Genomic DNA, 16,324 nt, shown 5'->3' with positions numbered 1-16,324 from the left:
ATCTCTATGGCTATAACTGATCAATTCTCTTATGCATTTTTCTTACTGCAATGTATTTGATGCTATTCTAATGAACTATGAATGAAAACTTGCCTCCCTGTCTACTATTTTTTTTCTTTATATTGGCTAGTTCATTCATGTTAGTGTTGTCCAGTGGCCATGAATTTACCGAGAGTGCATATTATTTTACTTGATTTACTGTTCTAACTTTTTTATGAAGCCAAAAGGGGGGAAAAGTATTAATGACAGATAGCCAGTTCGAAAGTATTAATGATAGGTAGCCAGTTCAGATCAAGGGATATGGTTCATATGAAAGAGGGAAGATAATGTCGATAGGGGGAATAGTTTATCATCATCAAAAAGGAAAAAATATTGTATCTTGAATTTTGATGATTTAACAAACTATCATTCAACAAAATAATGCAAAGAGGGACATGGAGATAAGAAATGCATACTGATAGGGGGAAGTAATATGTTCATGTTAGGGGGAATGTATGAGGGACCTGGTAAGACTGATAGGGGAAATTGAGTTGTGTTCATGATATGTCTCGAAGCTATGTGATATGAGGACCAACTACCTGTTTTCAGAAACATGAATACAAGTCCATATGGCTAGTCATCATCAAAAAGGGGAAAAGTATTATAATTTAAGTTTTGATGCATCAACAAACCATGAGACCTGATTGGTGGGCCTAGTCCCATGATCGGTGTGTGTCACATACCAAATGGAAGCCAGCTGTAAAAGTAGAGACTACAAACCATGGGATCTGATCTGGGGACCTGGTCAAGCTGTAAAGGCTACCACCACCTGCTGTAGTTGGTGGGCAGCAGCTGAAGGACAAGACGTCCAGCCAATCAGAAGGTACCAGGTTATTTCATCCATATGCTAAATACTATCTTTGGGACATGAAACAACTTAGTTTTCATACATCATTTTTATAAGGCAAAAGAAAAATGGTGTGTGTGCTCAAAAGAAAGAACACTTCCTAAGGTAGTAGGGACCTGATAGAGCTACTATTGAAGAATAGTTTTAGGTTGTTGCTTTGTTGTAATGTTGAGTCTAGTGTGCTAAATATTGTAAAATCAATTCCTATCATATAAAGGAATATTGATTACTTCTCTCTATATTATGTTATTGTGACTTCTTTGCTAGAGTTAGCATTGAAGTAGTTAGAAAAGTCTACATTAACCTAGGGGTGGTTGTGTAGTAGGCAATAGTCTTATTACTTAGTTTCCGAGTCATTGCTAGAGCTAGCTTTGATCTGAGTGTTGAAGTCTACGTCAACTAGAGTGAGTTGGGGTAGTGGGCAATAGTCATATTGCTTAGGCTCGAAGTCTTATGATAGGATGTTGCAAGCATAGGGGTGAAGAGGATTTGTATCTAGTTATATAGGTTGTAATAAATCACTTTGCTCTTGCATCTAGTGAAGATTAGTTGGAAATCCTGTTGGACAGGTCGGGGTTGTTTCTCCCTTGAGCAAGGAGTTTTTCCACGTAAAACTCTTGTCTCCGTTTCTTGAGCATTCTGTTAATTGACTGTGTCAAGGGAACTGGTCCCCTGACTCATGTGGTGGACGCATATATTCTATCACGATCTTTACGATGTTTACTTAAATTTGTATTCTTATTTTTCTGGGTTTGACACACTCAAAAAGAATCCAAATATAGAAAATCTAAAGTTAAACCTAATCCCCCACCCACCCCTGCGGCAATACTTTTGGTAGAATATTTCTAAACCTAATTAATAAAAAAAGACAACTCACTTTTGATAGAATATGTCTAAACCTAATTAATAAAAAAGATAACTAACGTGAGTAGAATTAATTCATATAAAGAAATTTTAATCCAAAAGTAAATCTTAGAGGGTTTTAGTTTTTCCAATAAAATAAGTTATTGTGTATAATTAGGATTGCTATAAGTTGATAATATTTAATTGACTATTATTTGAGAAAAATGGTAAAAATACGATTTTATCTAATGTCGGGTCTTTTAATGAAGGGCAAAAAATTCAATCAATATTTTTAGAGTCTTCGTACATTTAATATAGTATAGATAAATATAGATAGGTGTTATTTATTAAAAAATAAATCAAAGTAAATATTAAATTTTGATATAATAATTAAATTTTAACATGATGATTTAAATATAATTTAAAAAAAGTCAATCCAAATAAATTAAATAAATCATTCCACAAATTACACATAAAATAATAGTGTATAAATGTAAAATAAAATTAAAAAATTATTGTGTAAAAATGAAGAATAAGAATTTTATTGTGCTATCTTAAGAATAAAAATTTTAACAATTTTACCCTTCATATTTACGCAATAAATCCTTTATTTTATTTTATGTTAGACTTAAATATTTTGGGATGAGCTAATATTAAGAATTTGAATAAATAAAAATTATCTTTCAGAACAAATAAAAGAATTAACTAGTTAGTAAAATAATTCAATTCAATTCAATTTGGGTTGAAAGTATTTTTAGACTAAAAGATGGAAGAATGAGTATGTTTGAATCAAAAATAAAGGTGAAGGATATTTTTAGATCAAAAGGTGAGAGACAATATTTTTGAGTCATTTTCAATAAGTTAGATGTATTCTTGACCCTTTTCCCTTTAATAATAATTCTATATAGTCAGTAAATATTGAATATCAAATGATATTAATAGCTTGTACCAAATTCAAATTTAAATATCGTAATTTTGAAATTTTACTCCCGAATATGAAATTTCCAAATATTGAATTATCAATTTTTTCAATTTTCGATTCGATAATTTAATTTTTTATATATTTTATGTCGAGTCCTAAATACAAATATGTATATATATCAAAGTGCTTTTTTTGTTGTTGTTGTAAATAAGTTAAATGCTTAAAAATTAATTATTTTTCAACAAGTGTGCAAACCTACTTTCGAAGTGGCAATAAATGCATTAATAAAAATGAACATATCCCCATGCACTCTGCTCGTCAGCTTTGCAATTCAGGTTCCCAGACAAATTAACTTTTCTTTCTATTCGGTAACCTACCAAAAATAGTACAGAGCCTAGAGTGTTTTTCCTCTTCTTTTAATTTGTTTCGTTTCCTTTTTAACAGATCGAGTGTGAAGAAACCAACACATGGCTTCTAGGATTAAGTCCGATCCTGACCTTAATCAGGTATGAACTTTGAAGTCTTACATTAGTACTAATATTTGAAGTCGAACTTTACAACATATATAATTTGCTTTTGCTTTTGCTTTTGCTTTGGAAATATAATATTAATTAAGATGATTCATGAAATTAGTATGTTTTGTCTGTGAAAGATTTATCTTGAATTTGCTACAAACAGGGATGGGATATTGGGATGATCGTTCAACTGGACAAACAACTTAATTTCTCTTCAAAACAAACTCTTTTAATTTTAAGACCAAGATTTATCTTCATCTTGTCAGATCCAATTTTGACAACTCTCTCCATAAAGAAAAAAATAATCTTCATTATATTTCTCTTTGAGAATGGAATAGATTGTGTGAGGATTATGAAAAAACGATGTTCCAGCTAGATCTACAATCTTAAATACAGCCAAATTAATAGCTTATTCATGTACAACCTCCTCCATTCTTTGTCAGTCTAATGTTTAAACCCATTATTAGCTAGGGGCAGGTTTTAAATTAAGTAATGTATGTGCAAAATCATATTATGTCAGGTCGCTAATTTAAATTGCAAATACCCATCAGTTAGTTAGAGGGCTATTCTTGAATCAAAAAATAGGGTGTTTTTTAGACCAAGAAATGAATGAAGGGTACGTATTTGTAAATCAATTTTCTTAGGTCGTGATATTAATTATTTGTATGTTCCCAATTTATGGGACATATATAGTTAATTTGGAAAGTTTAATAAATTAATATAAACTTGTGGTCTCATTAAAATGTTGAAAACATAGGGTGTGTTTCGTATGAATTTAAGAAAAATGTTTTTTTGGAAAACAAGTTGGTTTCTAATTTATTTTCTCATTCTTAGTTAGTGAATAACAAATATTTTTCGAAAAATATTTTCTATTGTTTGGTTAGTGGATGAAAATATTTTTTAGAAAATATCTTTTATTTTTGGCCAGAGAGTAGAAAATATTTTTTAGAAAAATAATTTCTGACATGAAAATCAACCCTAGTAATTGACTTGGGATTCGACCCCGACACCTAATGTGGGACCCAACTCGTCTTTCAACTCAAGATTTGACTTTCAAATTTAGATTCGGTCCCGACTTTCAAATTGAAATTCGACCACACCCGACTCCAAACGTAACTTTCAAATAATTTGATTTTTTTAAAATAATTTTTTGAGAGTGGCGCGGGGGGGGGGGGGGGGGGGATTAGGGGTGAGGTGAAAAAATATAATTTTCAAAACATGAAATATTTTTCAAAAATATTTTTTTGTGTATGTGTATGTGTCGTGGGGGCGGGTGGTTGGTGGTGTGGGGGGGGATCGGGGTAGAGGTGGGGTAAAAAAATAATTTTTTAATTTTTTTTGTGTGTGTGTTTGGGGGGGGGGGGGGGTAAAAAAACAAAACTTTTAAAATTTGAAATTTTTTAATTTTTTTTTGTGGGGAGGGGGGTCGGTGAGGATAGGGGTAGGTAAAAAAATAAAAATTTTAAATTTTGAAATATTTTTTTTAAGAAAATAAAGTTTTTTTTTTTGGGGGGTAGGGGGGAGGGGTAGGATGGTCGGGGTAGGGATGGAGTAAAAAAATGAAATTTTGGAAATGTGAAATATTTTTTTAAAATAAACTTTTAATTTTATTATTATTTTTTGGGAGGGGGGAGGAGGGAGTGGTAGTAGGGGTGGATAAGAAGAAAACATTGTAATTTGAGGTTGGAGGAGAGTTTTAAAAAATATTTTCCGTAGGTTTTGAAAGAAAATCATTTTTCTTAAATTAAAAAAAAAAATTAATTTAAAAAATATTTTAAAATATTTAAGTCAACCAAATATGAGAAAATTGAAAAACATTTCCTACCAAGCACACTCATAGAAGGGACTGTATCGAGAAAACAAAGAAAAATTGAAGGGGGGTTAAAGTTGTATACGGCACAAGCAAAGCTGCAACAACTCTTCCCCCATTCAAAAGGTTTGAAATTTTCTCTTGCACTAACCAAAACTAATTTAGCTTACCCTCCATTGTGTTTTAGACCACAAGTACTAAGGGTGGAAACCGTGCCTGGCTGGCCCCATTCACCCATATAGATCAAGATTTGAAATATTCTTGGAAAATTTATATAAATGTATTATATTAAGAAAATATTTATTATTTATTATAATAATATTTTTTTTATTAAATATTTATAATATAATTTTAATACATATTAGCGAGAGTAATTTATAAAGCTCATATAATACAAATTTTATTCATGGATACTTTATTTATCACATACTTTAATACACTTATAATACATTGTGTCAATTTCTTATCAAATAAATATAATATATTTTAAAACATTTATAATACATTTATATTGCATGCATAATTCACTTTTAATACATAGTAGATATATCATAATATTGCTATAAATGATAATAAATAAATAAATATCGCTAAAATCAGTAATTATTTATTAAAAAATGTTTTTCCTAGTAATATTTCCAAAATTCTTCATCTCCTCTATTTGAATTGAGAAAGAAGAAAAGACAATTTTATCTATCCAAATTCAAAGCCCATCAAAGACTCTACTACATGAAAGGATCTGAGTCCATTCAAATGATATTAAGCAAAATTCTATTCTGAAAAAATGGCAAAGTAAGGGATTTAAGTCTGCTCAAAAATTTCATATCTCTCACACGTGTGATTCATCCTAAAAACTATCGATTATGTTAAAAAAAGGTTCCTACACATACAACAACAACAACCCAGTGAAATCCCACATCGTGGGGTCTGGGGAGGGTAGAGTGTACGCAGACCTGACTCCTACCAATGTAGGACGGCTGTTTCCGAAAGACCCTCGGCTCAATAAAAGCATAGAAAAAGGTCAGACAAGAATATTAGAATAAATAAGTAGATGACGAAAACGGTCCAAACAATATTATAATCAAAGCACAAAAACAGTAGATATTATTATTGGATAATAACATAAATACCATAAATAGCATACATCAGAGTACAAGAAATCATAGTGCGTTAATACGCCTACGAATAAGGGAGAATAAAACCATTATGTACTAGCCTTCTACCCTAATGTGTGTCCTCCACACCCTCCTATCTAGGGTCATGTCCTCGGTAAGTCGTAAATGCGCCATGTCCTGTCTGATCACCTCTCCCCAATATTTCTTCGGCCTACCCCTACCTCTTCTGAAACAATCCATGGCCAGCCTCTCACATCTCCGCACTGGTGCATCTGGGACTCTCCTCTTCACATGTCCAAACCATCTCAGTCGCGTTTCCCGCATCTTGTCTTCCACCGAGGCCACTCCTACCTTTTCTCGAATAGCCTCATTTCTAATCTTGTCACTCCTGGTATGCCCACACATCCATCTCAACATTCTCATCTCGGCAACCTTCATCCTTTGCACGTGGGAGACCTTAACTGGCCAACACTCCGCCCCATACAACATAGTTGGTCTAACCACCACTTTGTAGAACTTGCCCTTAAGTTGTGGTGGCACCTTCTTGTCACATAACACACCGGAGGCGAGCCTCCATTTCATCCATCCTGCCCCAATACGGTGTGTGACATCCTCATCGATCTCTCCGCTGTCTTGCATGATAGAACCAAGGTACTTAAAACTACTTCTCTTTTGGATGGCTTGGTCCCCGAGCCTAACTTCCGTGCCAACCTCTTGAGGTGTCTCACTGAACTTGCACTCTAGGTACTCTGTCTTGGTCCTACTCAGCTTAAACCCCTTAGACTCCAAGGTGCGTCTCCAATCTTCCAGCTTAGCGTTAACTCCGCTACGAGTCTCATCGATGAGGACTATGTCGTCCGCAAAAAGCATACACCATGGCACCTCACCTTGAATTTGTCGCGTCAATCCATCCATCACCAAGGCAAATAGGAACGGGCTAAGAGCTGATCATTGGTGCAACCCCATCATAACTGGGAAGTGTTCTGAGTCCCCTCCTATTGTCCTTACCCTGGTTTTGGCACCCTCGTACATGTCCTTGATCACCCTTATGTACGCTACATGTACACCTTTAGCCTCCAAACATCTCCATAGTATCTCTCGTAGGACTTTATCGTAAGCCTTTTCCAAGTCGATGAACACCATATGCAAGTCTTTTTTCCTCTCCCTATATTGCTCCATTAGTCTCCTCATAAGGTGGATGGCTTCTGTAGTTGAGCGTCCCGGCATAAATCCGAACTGGTTCTCTGAAATAGACACGCCTCTCCTCACCCTCATCTCTACTACTCTTTCCCACACTTTCATAGTATAGTTTAGAAGCTTAATACCTCTATAGTTGTCACAGCTCTGGCTATCCCCTTTATTTTTGTAAAGCGGGATCATGATGCTCGATCTCCATTCTACGGGCATCGTTGTCGTCGTAAAGATGACATTAAATAACCTAGTCAGCCATTCCAAACCTACCGAGCCCGCACTCTTCCAAAATTCTCCAGGGATCTCGTCAGGTCCGGTCGCTCTTCCCCAGCGCATCCTACGAACAGCATCCTTAACCTCATCGACCGTAATACTCCTACAACCCCCAAAATCGTGACTCTTTCCTGTATGTTCCAAATCTCCCAACATAATTTCTCTGTCCCCTTTGTCATTCAAAAGTTTATGGAAGTATGACTGCCATCTTTGTTTGATAAGGGTCTCCTCTACCAATACTTTTCCGTCTTCGTCTTTAATGCACTTCACTTGATCCACACCGCGTGCCCTTCTCTCCCGGGCCCTGGCTAGCCTGAATAATTTTCTGTCCCCACCTTTCTCTTCCAGTTCAGCATAAAGACGTTCAAAAGCTGCTATTTTTGCCGTTGCAACCGCTGACTTCGCCTCCTTCCTCGCTATCTTATACAATTCTCCATTTGTCCACTTCTCCACCTCATCCTTGCTCTCCATCAACTTAGCATACGCCACCTTCTTTGCTTCCACTTTCCCTTGCACTTCTCCATTCCACCACCAGTCCCCTCGATGCCGACTACGACTGCCTGTCGAGACTCCTAGCACTTCCTTTGCTACAACCCTAATATAACTAGCTGTCCTATCCCACATATCGTTCGCATCCCCACTACTATCCCAGGCCCCCATATCCTTCAATTTCTCTCCCATCTCGAGGGCACTAACCGTTGTCAAACTCCCCCATCTGATCCTAGGTCGTTCTTCCCCGACCCTCCTCGTCCTTGTCATCTTTATCCCTAAATCCATCACTAAGAGCTTATGTCGGGTTGTAAGGTTGTCGATCGGGATGACCTTACAATCTTTGCACAAACCCTTATCATCCTTCCTGAGGAGTAAAAAATCTATCTGAGTTTTAGCCACTGAGCTACGGAAGGTTACCAAGTGGTCCTCCTTCTTTGGGAAACTCGAGTTGGCTATCACCAATCCGAAAGCTCTTGCGAAATCCAACAGTGCGGTTCCTCCTCCATTTCTGTCCCCGAAGCCAAAGCCCCCATGCACATCATCATACCCTCCCGAAATAGATCCGATGTGCCCATTGAAATCCCCTCCCACGACAAGCTTCTCAGTAGGTGGTATGCCTCCCACTAACTCGTCCAACTGCTCCCAAAAGCGCCTCTTATCCTCCTCGCATAAGCCCGCTTGCGGCGCATAAGCACTAATAACGTTCAACGTGATCCCTTCAACGACCATTTTAATCGACATCATCCTATCATTGACTCTCCTAACCTCCACCACCTGATCCCTTAAATCACTGTCTATTAAAATGCCTACCCCATTTCTATACTTCGATTTACCAGAAAACCAAAGCTTATACCCGTCTACCTCCTTAGCTTTAGAGCCGACCCATTTTGTCTCCTGGACACAGGCTATATTAATCTTCCTCTTTTTTAGAATCTTAACCAGTTCTATGGATTTACCCGTTAACGTCCCAATGTTCCAAGAACCTATTCTCAGTCTAGACGCTCCTTTATCCCACTTACCTCTCCTTACCCTCGTCCCCGTCCATGAGCGAGAACATGACCCTAGTCTACCATCACTATCCAAAGCCACGAAAATGCGTAAGAACTAATAAATTATTCGGGAGTTTAAAATCGGCAAAATGTAACTACCAGTATATGAACAAATGATAGAATATAAAGATATAAAAACCGGAGGTACCAACTCCGGTAGAAATGAACCTGGTTGCCGTCGGAAAATACTGCTCACGTCGGAATACTGTTCACGTCGGCGTACTTAGTTGAGTTGCAACGGTTGTTCGTCACCGGAAATACAGATCTGTACACCTGGAAAAAAAAAATACTTTGCCGGAAAAACTAGAGCTTCACCGGAAAAACTGAAGCTTCGCCGGAAAAACTTGAGATCTGGATGGATCTGTCTAGATCTGTCTCTAAGAAGCTTTACTGAAAGGGCAAAAGACCAACTTTAGTGGGTGAGTTAGTGGCTTGGATTTGGGAGAGGAGGCCTAGCCTCCTTACCCAGTTGGGTGTTAAATGGGTGAGTTAGAAAATATAAAAATCTTGAAGTACAAGAATATATGAGTGTATTGCTTTTGTATTGTTCATAATTCAATCTCCTTTAATTTATGTTAAAATTACTATTTATAGATTATAAAGATACTGCATCAATAAATAAAGAAACTTTATTAGAGTCCTAAAATACTATAGTCATTGACTGACATCTTCGTGGAAATATCGCTACCTGAGCCAATTAATAATTCTTTTGCACATTTTGCCACGTCACCGAAACACGAGTCCTTTTCTATGAGTTTTCACCTTTTTTCCGGTGATGATCATTATGTGACTCTGGAGACTAGACGAAGTTGATCTTCCCTAACATAACTTCGAGACCAGTTCATTCAACCAAATCAGTTTCCTTGAGCATTCTTTGTGAGTGCCACATGTTCACCATTTATTTCACCACGTGCTCAAGCTATTTTTTATCCAATACAATATGCAGTCAGGCTTGAAGCTTTACTGTCAATGGTGATAGCATTTTCAATCCCTTTAAATAACAACAAATCAATTTCAGTTCAAAATTTTCGATTTCATTGTAGACCCACTTTTAAGTTTGAAGTTTTGTCCGTTAATGGTGGTAGTATTTCCAATCTCTTTCAATAATAAAAAATCAATTTGAACAAAAATTGAAATGGAGTCTCTTATTTTTCATTGAAAGTATATGCTATTGTGTTTTTGTTTTAGTGAGATTTGGAGAATGACGACAAATGAAGAATTGAAGAGCATTTTTTCTTCTGTTTTTGAATGTAATTTTATTTTAATCTGGGTTATGGGTGAGTAAATTATGAAAGATGGGTGGATTTTTTATTTTGGGTAAAAAAAAAATTTGATAAATTATTGAGATGAAGCCGTGTGTCCATTCGTTAGCTTTAAGGATATACACAATCCAAAAGATTGACAGGATATACTGTCACGACCCAAGCCTAGGGCCTAGACGTGACATGGCGAATGAGGAACCCGAAAGTACCTCAAACAAGCCTCTTAGCATTCTTTTAGCCTTTCATAGGTAATGATGATAAATAGACAAGCGGAAATCATAATAATAAATCTTCAACTTACATATGTCCAACAATACCTCTAACTATTAGATTTAATGGGGCTAAGACAAGTTCCTAGCTCACCCTCAATCATAATAGAAGAAATGTCATAATAAAATATCTTAACATATCATAAGCTAGAAAGACAAAGGAGTATTGTTCCCGGAACATGGGAACTCACCAAAAGTAGTCTTCAATGGAATATCAACTAGCCACGTGGAGGAGAACGAGGAGGAGCAGCGATCCCTACATGGTGATATCATGTAGGCAAAAGAGTATGCGTTAGTACTTTGAATGTACTAAGTATGTAAGGATGCATGAACATTGAGAAAATATTATAACATTTATGTAATATGGAACATAATGTAATACATGCATAATAAATCATATGGATATCCTTTAAAACATTCATTTTTGTGGGAAGCTAACCATAACCGACATTTAAGACCATGCGAGCTATTACATGGAATCCAACATAACCCCCTACGTTGGCCGGGGAGACTACTTGCCAGGTAGAACTCCGTCAATTTCATTCATTTCTTTAACTTTAACTTTAAGGGCTATTTATGGATCCATTAGCCTAAGCCTACAAGGGCTCCTATGTTGGCACATAGTTAATGAGACAAGGGGTTGCTACTAGGATTCCCTTACCGAATCCCACCTCAATGCCTCATTCGGTGCTAAGTCAATCCCACGGAATAGTTTAATACTTCAAAATATTCATAGTATATAACTTGAGAATTCAAACATCATATTCGGTAGAATAGCTCATTAAAACATTTGATAATTCAAATATGCAAGAATTGTCCTTATTGCATAAAGAATTCATCATTCATATTATTTCATCATTCTTTCATTTCATAAGACTCCTTTTTTTATCATAGATATTTCTTTCATAAACATTTATTTGGAGTCAAAGCTTTCAAGTCAAACTTTATTAAAAATATAGTAAAACTAGGTGGGTTCAAATCACTTCAACTTGCAAATATGTATGTAATTAAATATACATAAATACTTTAAAAATCATTAATTAAAAATCATGCTTTAAACAACCCACCATGAATTTCAAGAACCTTTAAATAGATAAATAGAGGAATTACTTGCAAACTATAAATTCATATATATAAAATTACGTTGTATCAAAATAGAGCAATAATCATTAGTTTAACCATGATTCATACTATTAAGTAAAAATAAGAATTAACATAAGAAAATATTACTTAAAATCAAGATATTTAATTGAAAGAGTTTTTGGACTACATGGATGGAAGAATTCATGGATAAACACCACATAACTTAGAGTAAAGCTTAAAGAAAATAAATATAATTTATCATATAATCAAAATAATTTAGACATGAGAGTGGAAGGAATACTCTCATTGAAACCTTACATACCTGGAAACCGAAGCTTTAGTTGGTACCGGAAGACTTACTGAACACTCTTGAGTCCTAGCTTCTCTCCTTGCCGGAACGTTTTGTGTACTACCCGGAATATATGAATCACCGGAATAGTATTTCTTCACTACTAAGAACTAAAACTATATTTGAGAATGTGTATAGAGAGAAGATTTGCTTGAGAAAGCTTGATGAATAAAATGAGGAAATAAGGTGGGTATTTATAGGTGGGAAAGATGACCTAACAATAAATAAAATAATTATAAATAAAAATCTGAAAATTTAGTGGAATATATTGATGTCATGGATGATGTTAAATGGAGGACAATTTATGTCATGAGTGATGTCAAATGTATCTAGATCTTTCTATGGTAGGTGAAATGAGTTATCTTTGACAGAATACTCTTTTTGGGAGCTGCGTTTGAATAAGATAAATTCCTTATTAGGATTTGGTGTCTTCATAAGAATTGTAGATATGGAAGTCTAGTTTCATATCGTTCAAGAATCAACCAATTTGGATAAACCTACAGTGAGATATGATTTTTCTTCTATAAACACTCATTTCCGTAACAGCATCCTACCTTACAAAGATTAATTTATTTGACCTACTTAACCTCTGAATCTTAAAATATGGTCTTCATAAAAGTTGTAGGTAATGATCTTGTGGTTACTCAGAAATTTGAATCACTCAATTTGGATATTTCTATGAAAAGTTATGACCAAAATACAGAGACTGTATCATGTTTAGGCAAAAATTGAAACATCGTATACAACGTTTTTAGGGGATATTACATTATCTCCCCCTTGGGAACATTCGTCCTCGAATGACAAAAGACTTAGCTTGAGTAGAGTAGAGTATTAACAAACAACCTATCATTAATGCAACAGTGTAATTTAAAATATCATTTAAAAAAAATATTTCATAATTTTGCAAGCATATGGCAAGAAAAGTTGAGATGTAAAGATTTCAAGTAATTGAGCAAGGACAACTTAATACCTTAGGTTTGGGTAGAGGGGAAAAGATGAGGGTATCTCTTAATCATATCCGCTTCCGCTTCCCATGTTGCACTTTCTATTTGTTGATTCCTCCAAAGGACTTTAACAGATGCAATTTCTTTGTTCCTCAATCTCTTAACTTGCCGGTCCAAAATTTCCACAGGAACTTCTTCATAGGTCAAGTTTTCTTCAATATTCACTACTGCCATAGGTACAATGGAACTAGAATCACCCACATGTTTTTTCAACATAGACACGTGAAACACCGGATGAACCATGGCCATTTCCAATGGTAATTCCAACTCATATGCAACCTTACCAACACGTCTCACGATTCTATAAGGCCCTACATATCTAGGGCTCAATTTCCCTTTCTTACCAAATCGAACCACACCTTTCATGGGCGAAACCTTCAGATACACCCAATCATCCACATTAAACTCAAGATCCCTTCTTCTAGTGTCAGAATAGGACTTTTGACGACTTTGAGCCGTCTTCAACCTTTCTCTAATGATCTTCACCTTCTCTAAAGCATCAAGTACCAAATCGGGGCCCAACAAGGTCATCTCACCTACTTCGTACCAACCTACCGGTGATCTACATCGTCTCCCATACAAAGCCTCAAACGGTGCCATCTCAATACTTGAGTGGTAACTATTATTATAGGCAAACTCGATGAGAGGTAGATGATCATCCCAATTCCCTTTAAACTCCAACACACAAGCCCTTAACATATCCTCTAGTGTTTGAATCGTCCTTTCGGCTTGCCCATCCGTTTGAGGATGGAATGCTGTGCTCAACTTTACCTTAGTACCGAGGCCTTTTTGAAATGATCTCCAGAAGTGAGAAGTGAATTGGGTACCACGATCCGAAATAATGGATAATGGCACACCATGCAACCTCACCAACTCCCGAATATACAACTTGGCATAGTCTTCGGCACTATAGGAAGTTTTAACCGGTAAGAAGTGAGCTGACTTAGTCATTCTATCAATAATTACCCAAATCGAGTCATGACGTTTCCGAGTATGAGGCAAACCCACTACAAAATCCATATTCAAATTTTCCCATTTCCAAGTTGGGATTTCAATGTCTTGGGCTAGGCCACCCGGTCTTTGATGTTCGGCCTTCACTTGTTGACAATTTGTACATTCGGACACAAACCTTGCTATGTCCTTCTTCATGCCACCCCACCAATACAACTCCTTTAAGTCTCGGTACATTTTTGTTGAACCGGGATGAATGGAGTATCTAGAATTATGAGCCTCCATCAAGATCAAACTCCTTAGGCCATCAACATCTGGAACACATATCCGACCTTGGTAGTATAGAACCCCATCTCCCCCTTGGGAAAAGACTTCTATCTTCTTTTCCTTTACCAACTTCTTTAACTCGATAAACTTTGGGTCAAGATCTTGCTTTGATTTAACATCCACCACCAAAGAGGATTCAGAACTATTTTGAACAACCATACCCCCATCATTAGTACTACCCAACTTCACCCCTAATCTAGCCAATCGGTGAACATCTTTCACCAACTCCCTCTTCCTTTCATCCACATGGGCCACACTCCCCATAGATATTCTACTAAGTGCATCAGCAACCACATTGGCTTTACCCGGATGATAGTGCACACTCATGTCATAGTCCTTAAGGAGTTCTAGCCACCTCCTTTGCCTTAGATTAAGGTCCTTTTGGGTAAACACATATTGAAGACTCTTATGATCAGTATATACATCCACATGCACCCCATAGAGGTAATGCCTCCAAATCTTCAGAGCAAAAACAACAGCCGCCAATTCAAGGTCATGGGTAGGGTAGTTGCGCTCATGCACCTTTAATTGCCTAGAAGCATAGGCTATTACCTTGCCTTTTTGCATTAAGACACAACCTAAACCAATCTTTGAAGCATCACAATAAACTACAAATCCTTATAATCCTTCTGGGAGAGTCAAAATAGGAGCAGAGGTAAGTCGATCTTTTAAGGTCTGGAAACTCTTCTCACACTCATCTGTTCATATGAATTTGGATTTCTTTTGGGTCAATTTTGTCATAGGAGATGAGATGGAAGAAAAGCCTTTGACGAACCGTCTATAGTACCCGGCTAGACCTAAGAAGCTCCTAATGTCTGAAGGAGATAATGGTCTAGGCCAATTTTTGACTGCCTCTATTTTCTTAGGATCAACCTTGATTCCATCACCGGACACTACGTGACCAAGAAATGCTACCTCCTTTAACCAAAATTCACACTTACTAAATTTTGCAAATAATTGTTTATCCCTCAATGTTTGAAGCACAACTCTCAAGTGATTTTTATGTTCTTCCTCACCCCGAGAGTAAATTAAAATATCATCAATGAAGACTACTACAAAGGTATCAAGGTAAGGTTTGAACACCCTATTCATCAAGTCCATAAATACCGCTGGTGCATTCGTCAACCCAAAACTCATCACTACAAACTCATAGTGACCATACCTTGTTCGGAAGGCTGTTTTGGGAATGTCACACTCCCTTACCCGTAGTTGGTGGTAGCCGGACCGAAGGTCGATCTTGGAGAAGTGACTTGCCCCTTGTAATTGATCAAACAAGTCATCTATTCTAGGGAGTGGGTACTTGTTCTTAATGGTCATCTTATTTAATTGCCGATAGTCTATGCACATTCGAAGTGACCCATCCTTCTTTCTTACAAATAGAACGGGAGCACCCCATGGCGAAATACTTGGTCTTATGAACCCCTTCTCTAACAAGTCCTTTAATTGTTCCTTCAGCTCTTTCAATTCTGCTGGGGCCATGCGGTAAGGAGGAATAGATATAGGTTGGGTATCGGGGAGGATATCAATACCAAAATCAACTTCCCTTTCGGGAGGGATACCAGGAAGGTCATCAGGAAAGACATCGGGGAATTCATTGACTATAGGAACTGACTCAAGAGAAGGACTTTTGGAGTTGACATCCCTAACCCTCACAATATGGTAAATACATCCCTTAGAAATCATTTTGCGAGCCTTAAGATAAGAAATAAACTGACCCTTAACCACCGAATCACGACCCTGCCATTCAATAACAGGCTCATTTGGAAATTGGAACTTGACTCGACGATTCCTACAATCTATGGAAGCATAAGATGCATGTAACCAATCCATCCCAAGAATGACATCGAAATCTACCATATCTAGCTCAATGAGATCACAAGGAATAACTTTATGCAAGATAGACACAAGGCAATCCCTATAGACCTTTCTAGCAATAACTGACTCACCAACGGGGGTAGACACCAAATAGGGCTCTAATAACAT

The 16,324-nt window shown here is 36.6% G+C and overlaps 1 protein-coding gene across 4 annotated transcripts in view; it reads left to right on the top strand.

Annotated features, from left to right (window-relative positions):
* The first annotated feature begins 3,000 nt into the window (after nt 1–3,000).
* LOC129889081 (probable 3-hydroxyisobutyryl-CoA hydrolase 3) overlaps nt 3,001–16,324 on the top strand; it is a 76,467-nt gene continuing 63,143 nt past the window's right edge. For all 4 annotated transcript variants that reach the window (XM_055964209.1, XM_055964208.1, XM_055964211.1 and 1 more), the window contains exon 1: nt 3,001–3,157. In XM_055964209.1, coding sequence (XP_055820184.1) covers nt 3,119–3,157 — 39 coding nt within the window. In that variant the 5' untranslated portion in view covers nt 3,001–3,118. The remainder of the gene's footprint in view (nt 3,158–16,324) is intronic.

The sequence above is a fragment of the Solanum dulcamara genome, chromosome 5 (assembly GCF_947179165.1).
Source record: "Solanum dulcamara chromosome 5, daSolDulc1.2, whole genome shotgun sequence".
Lineage (NCBI taxonomy): Eukaryota > Viridiplantae > Streptophyta > Magnoliopsida > Solanales > Solanaceae > Solanum > Solanum dulcamara.
The sequence above is the reverse complement of the archived record's forward strand: the minus strand, read 5'-3'. Positions and strand labels throughout refer to the sequence as shown.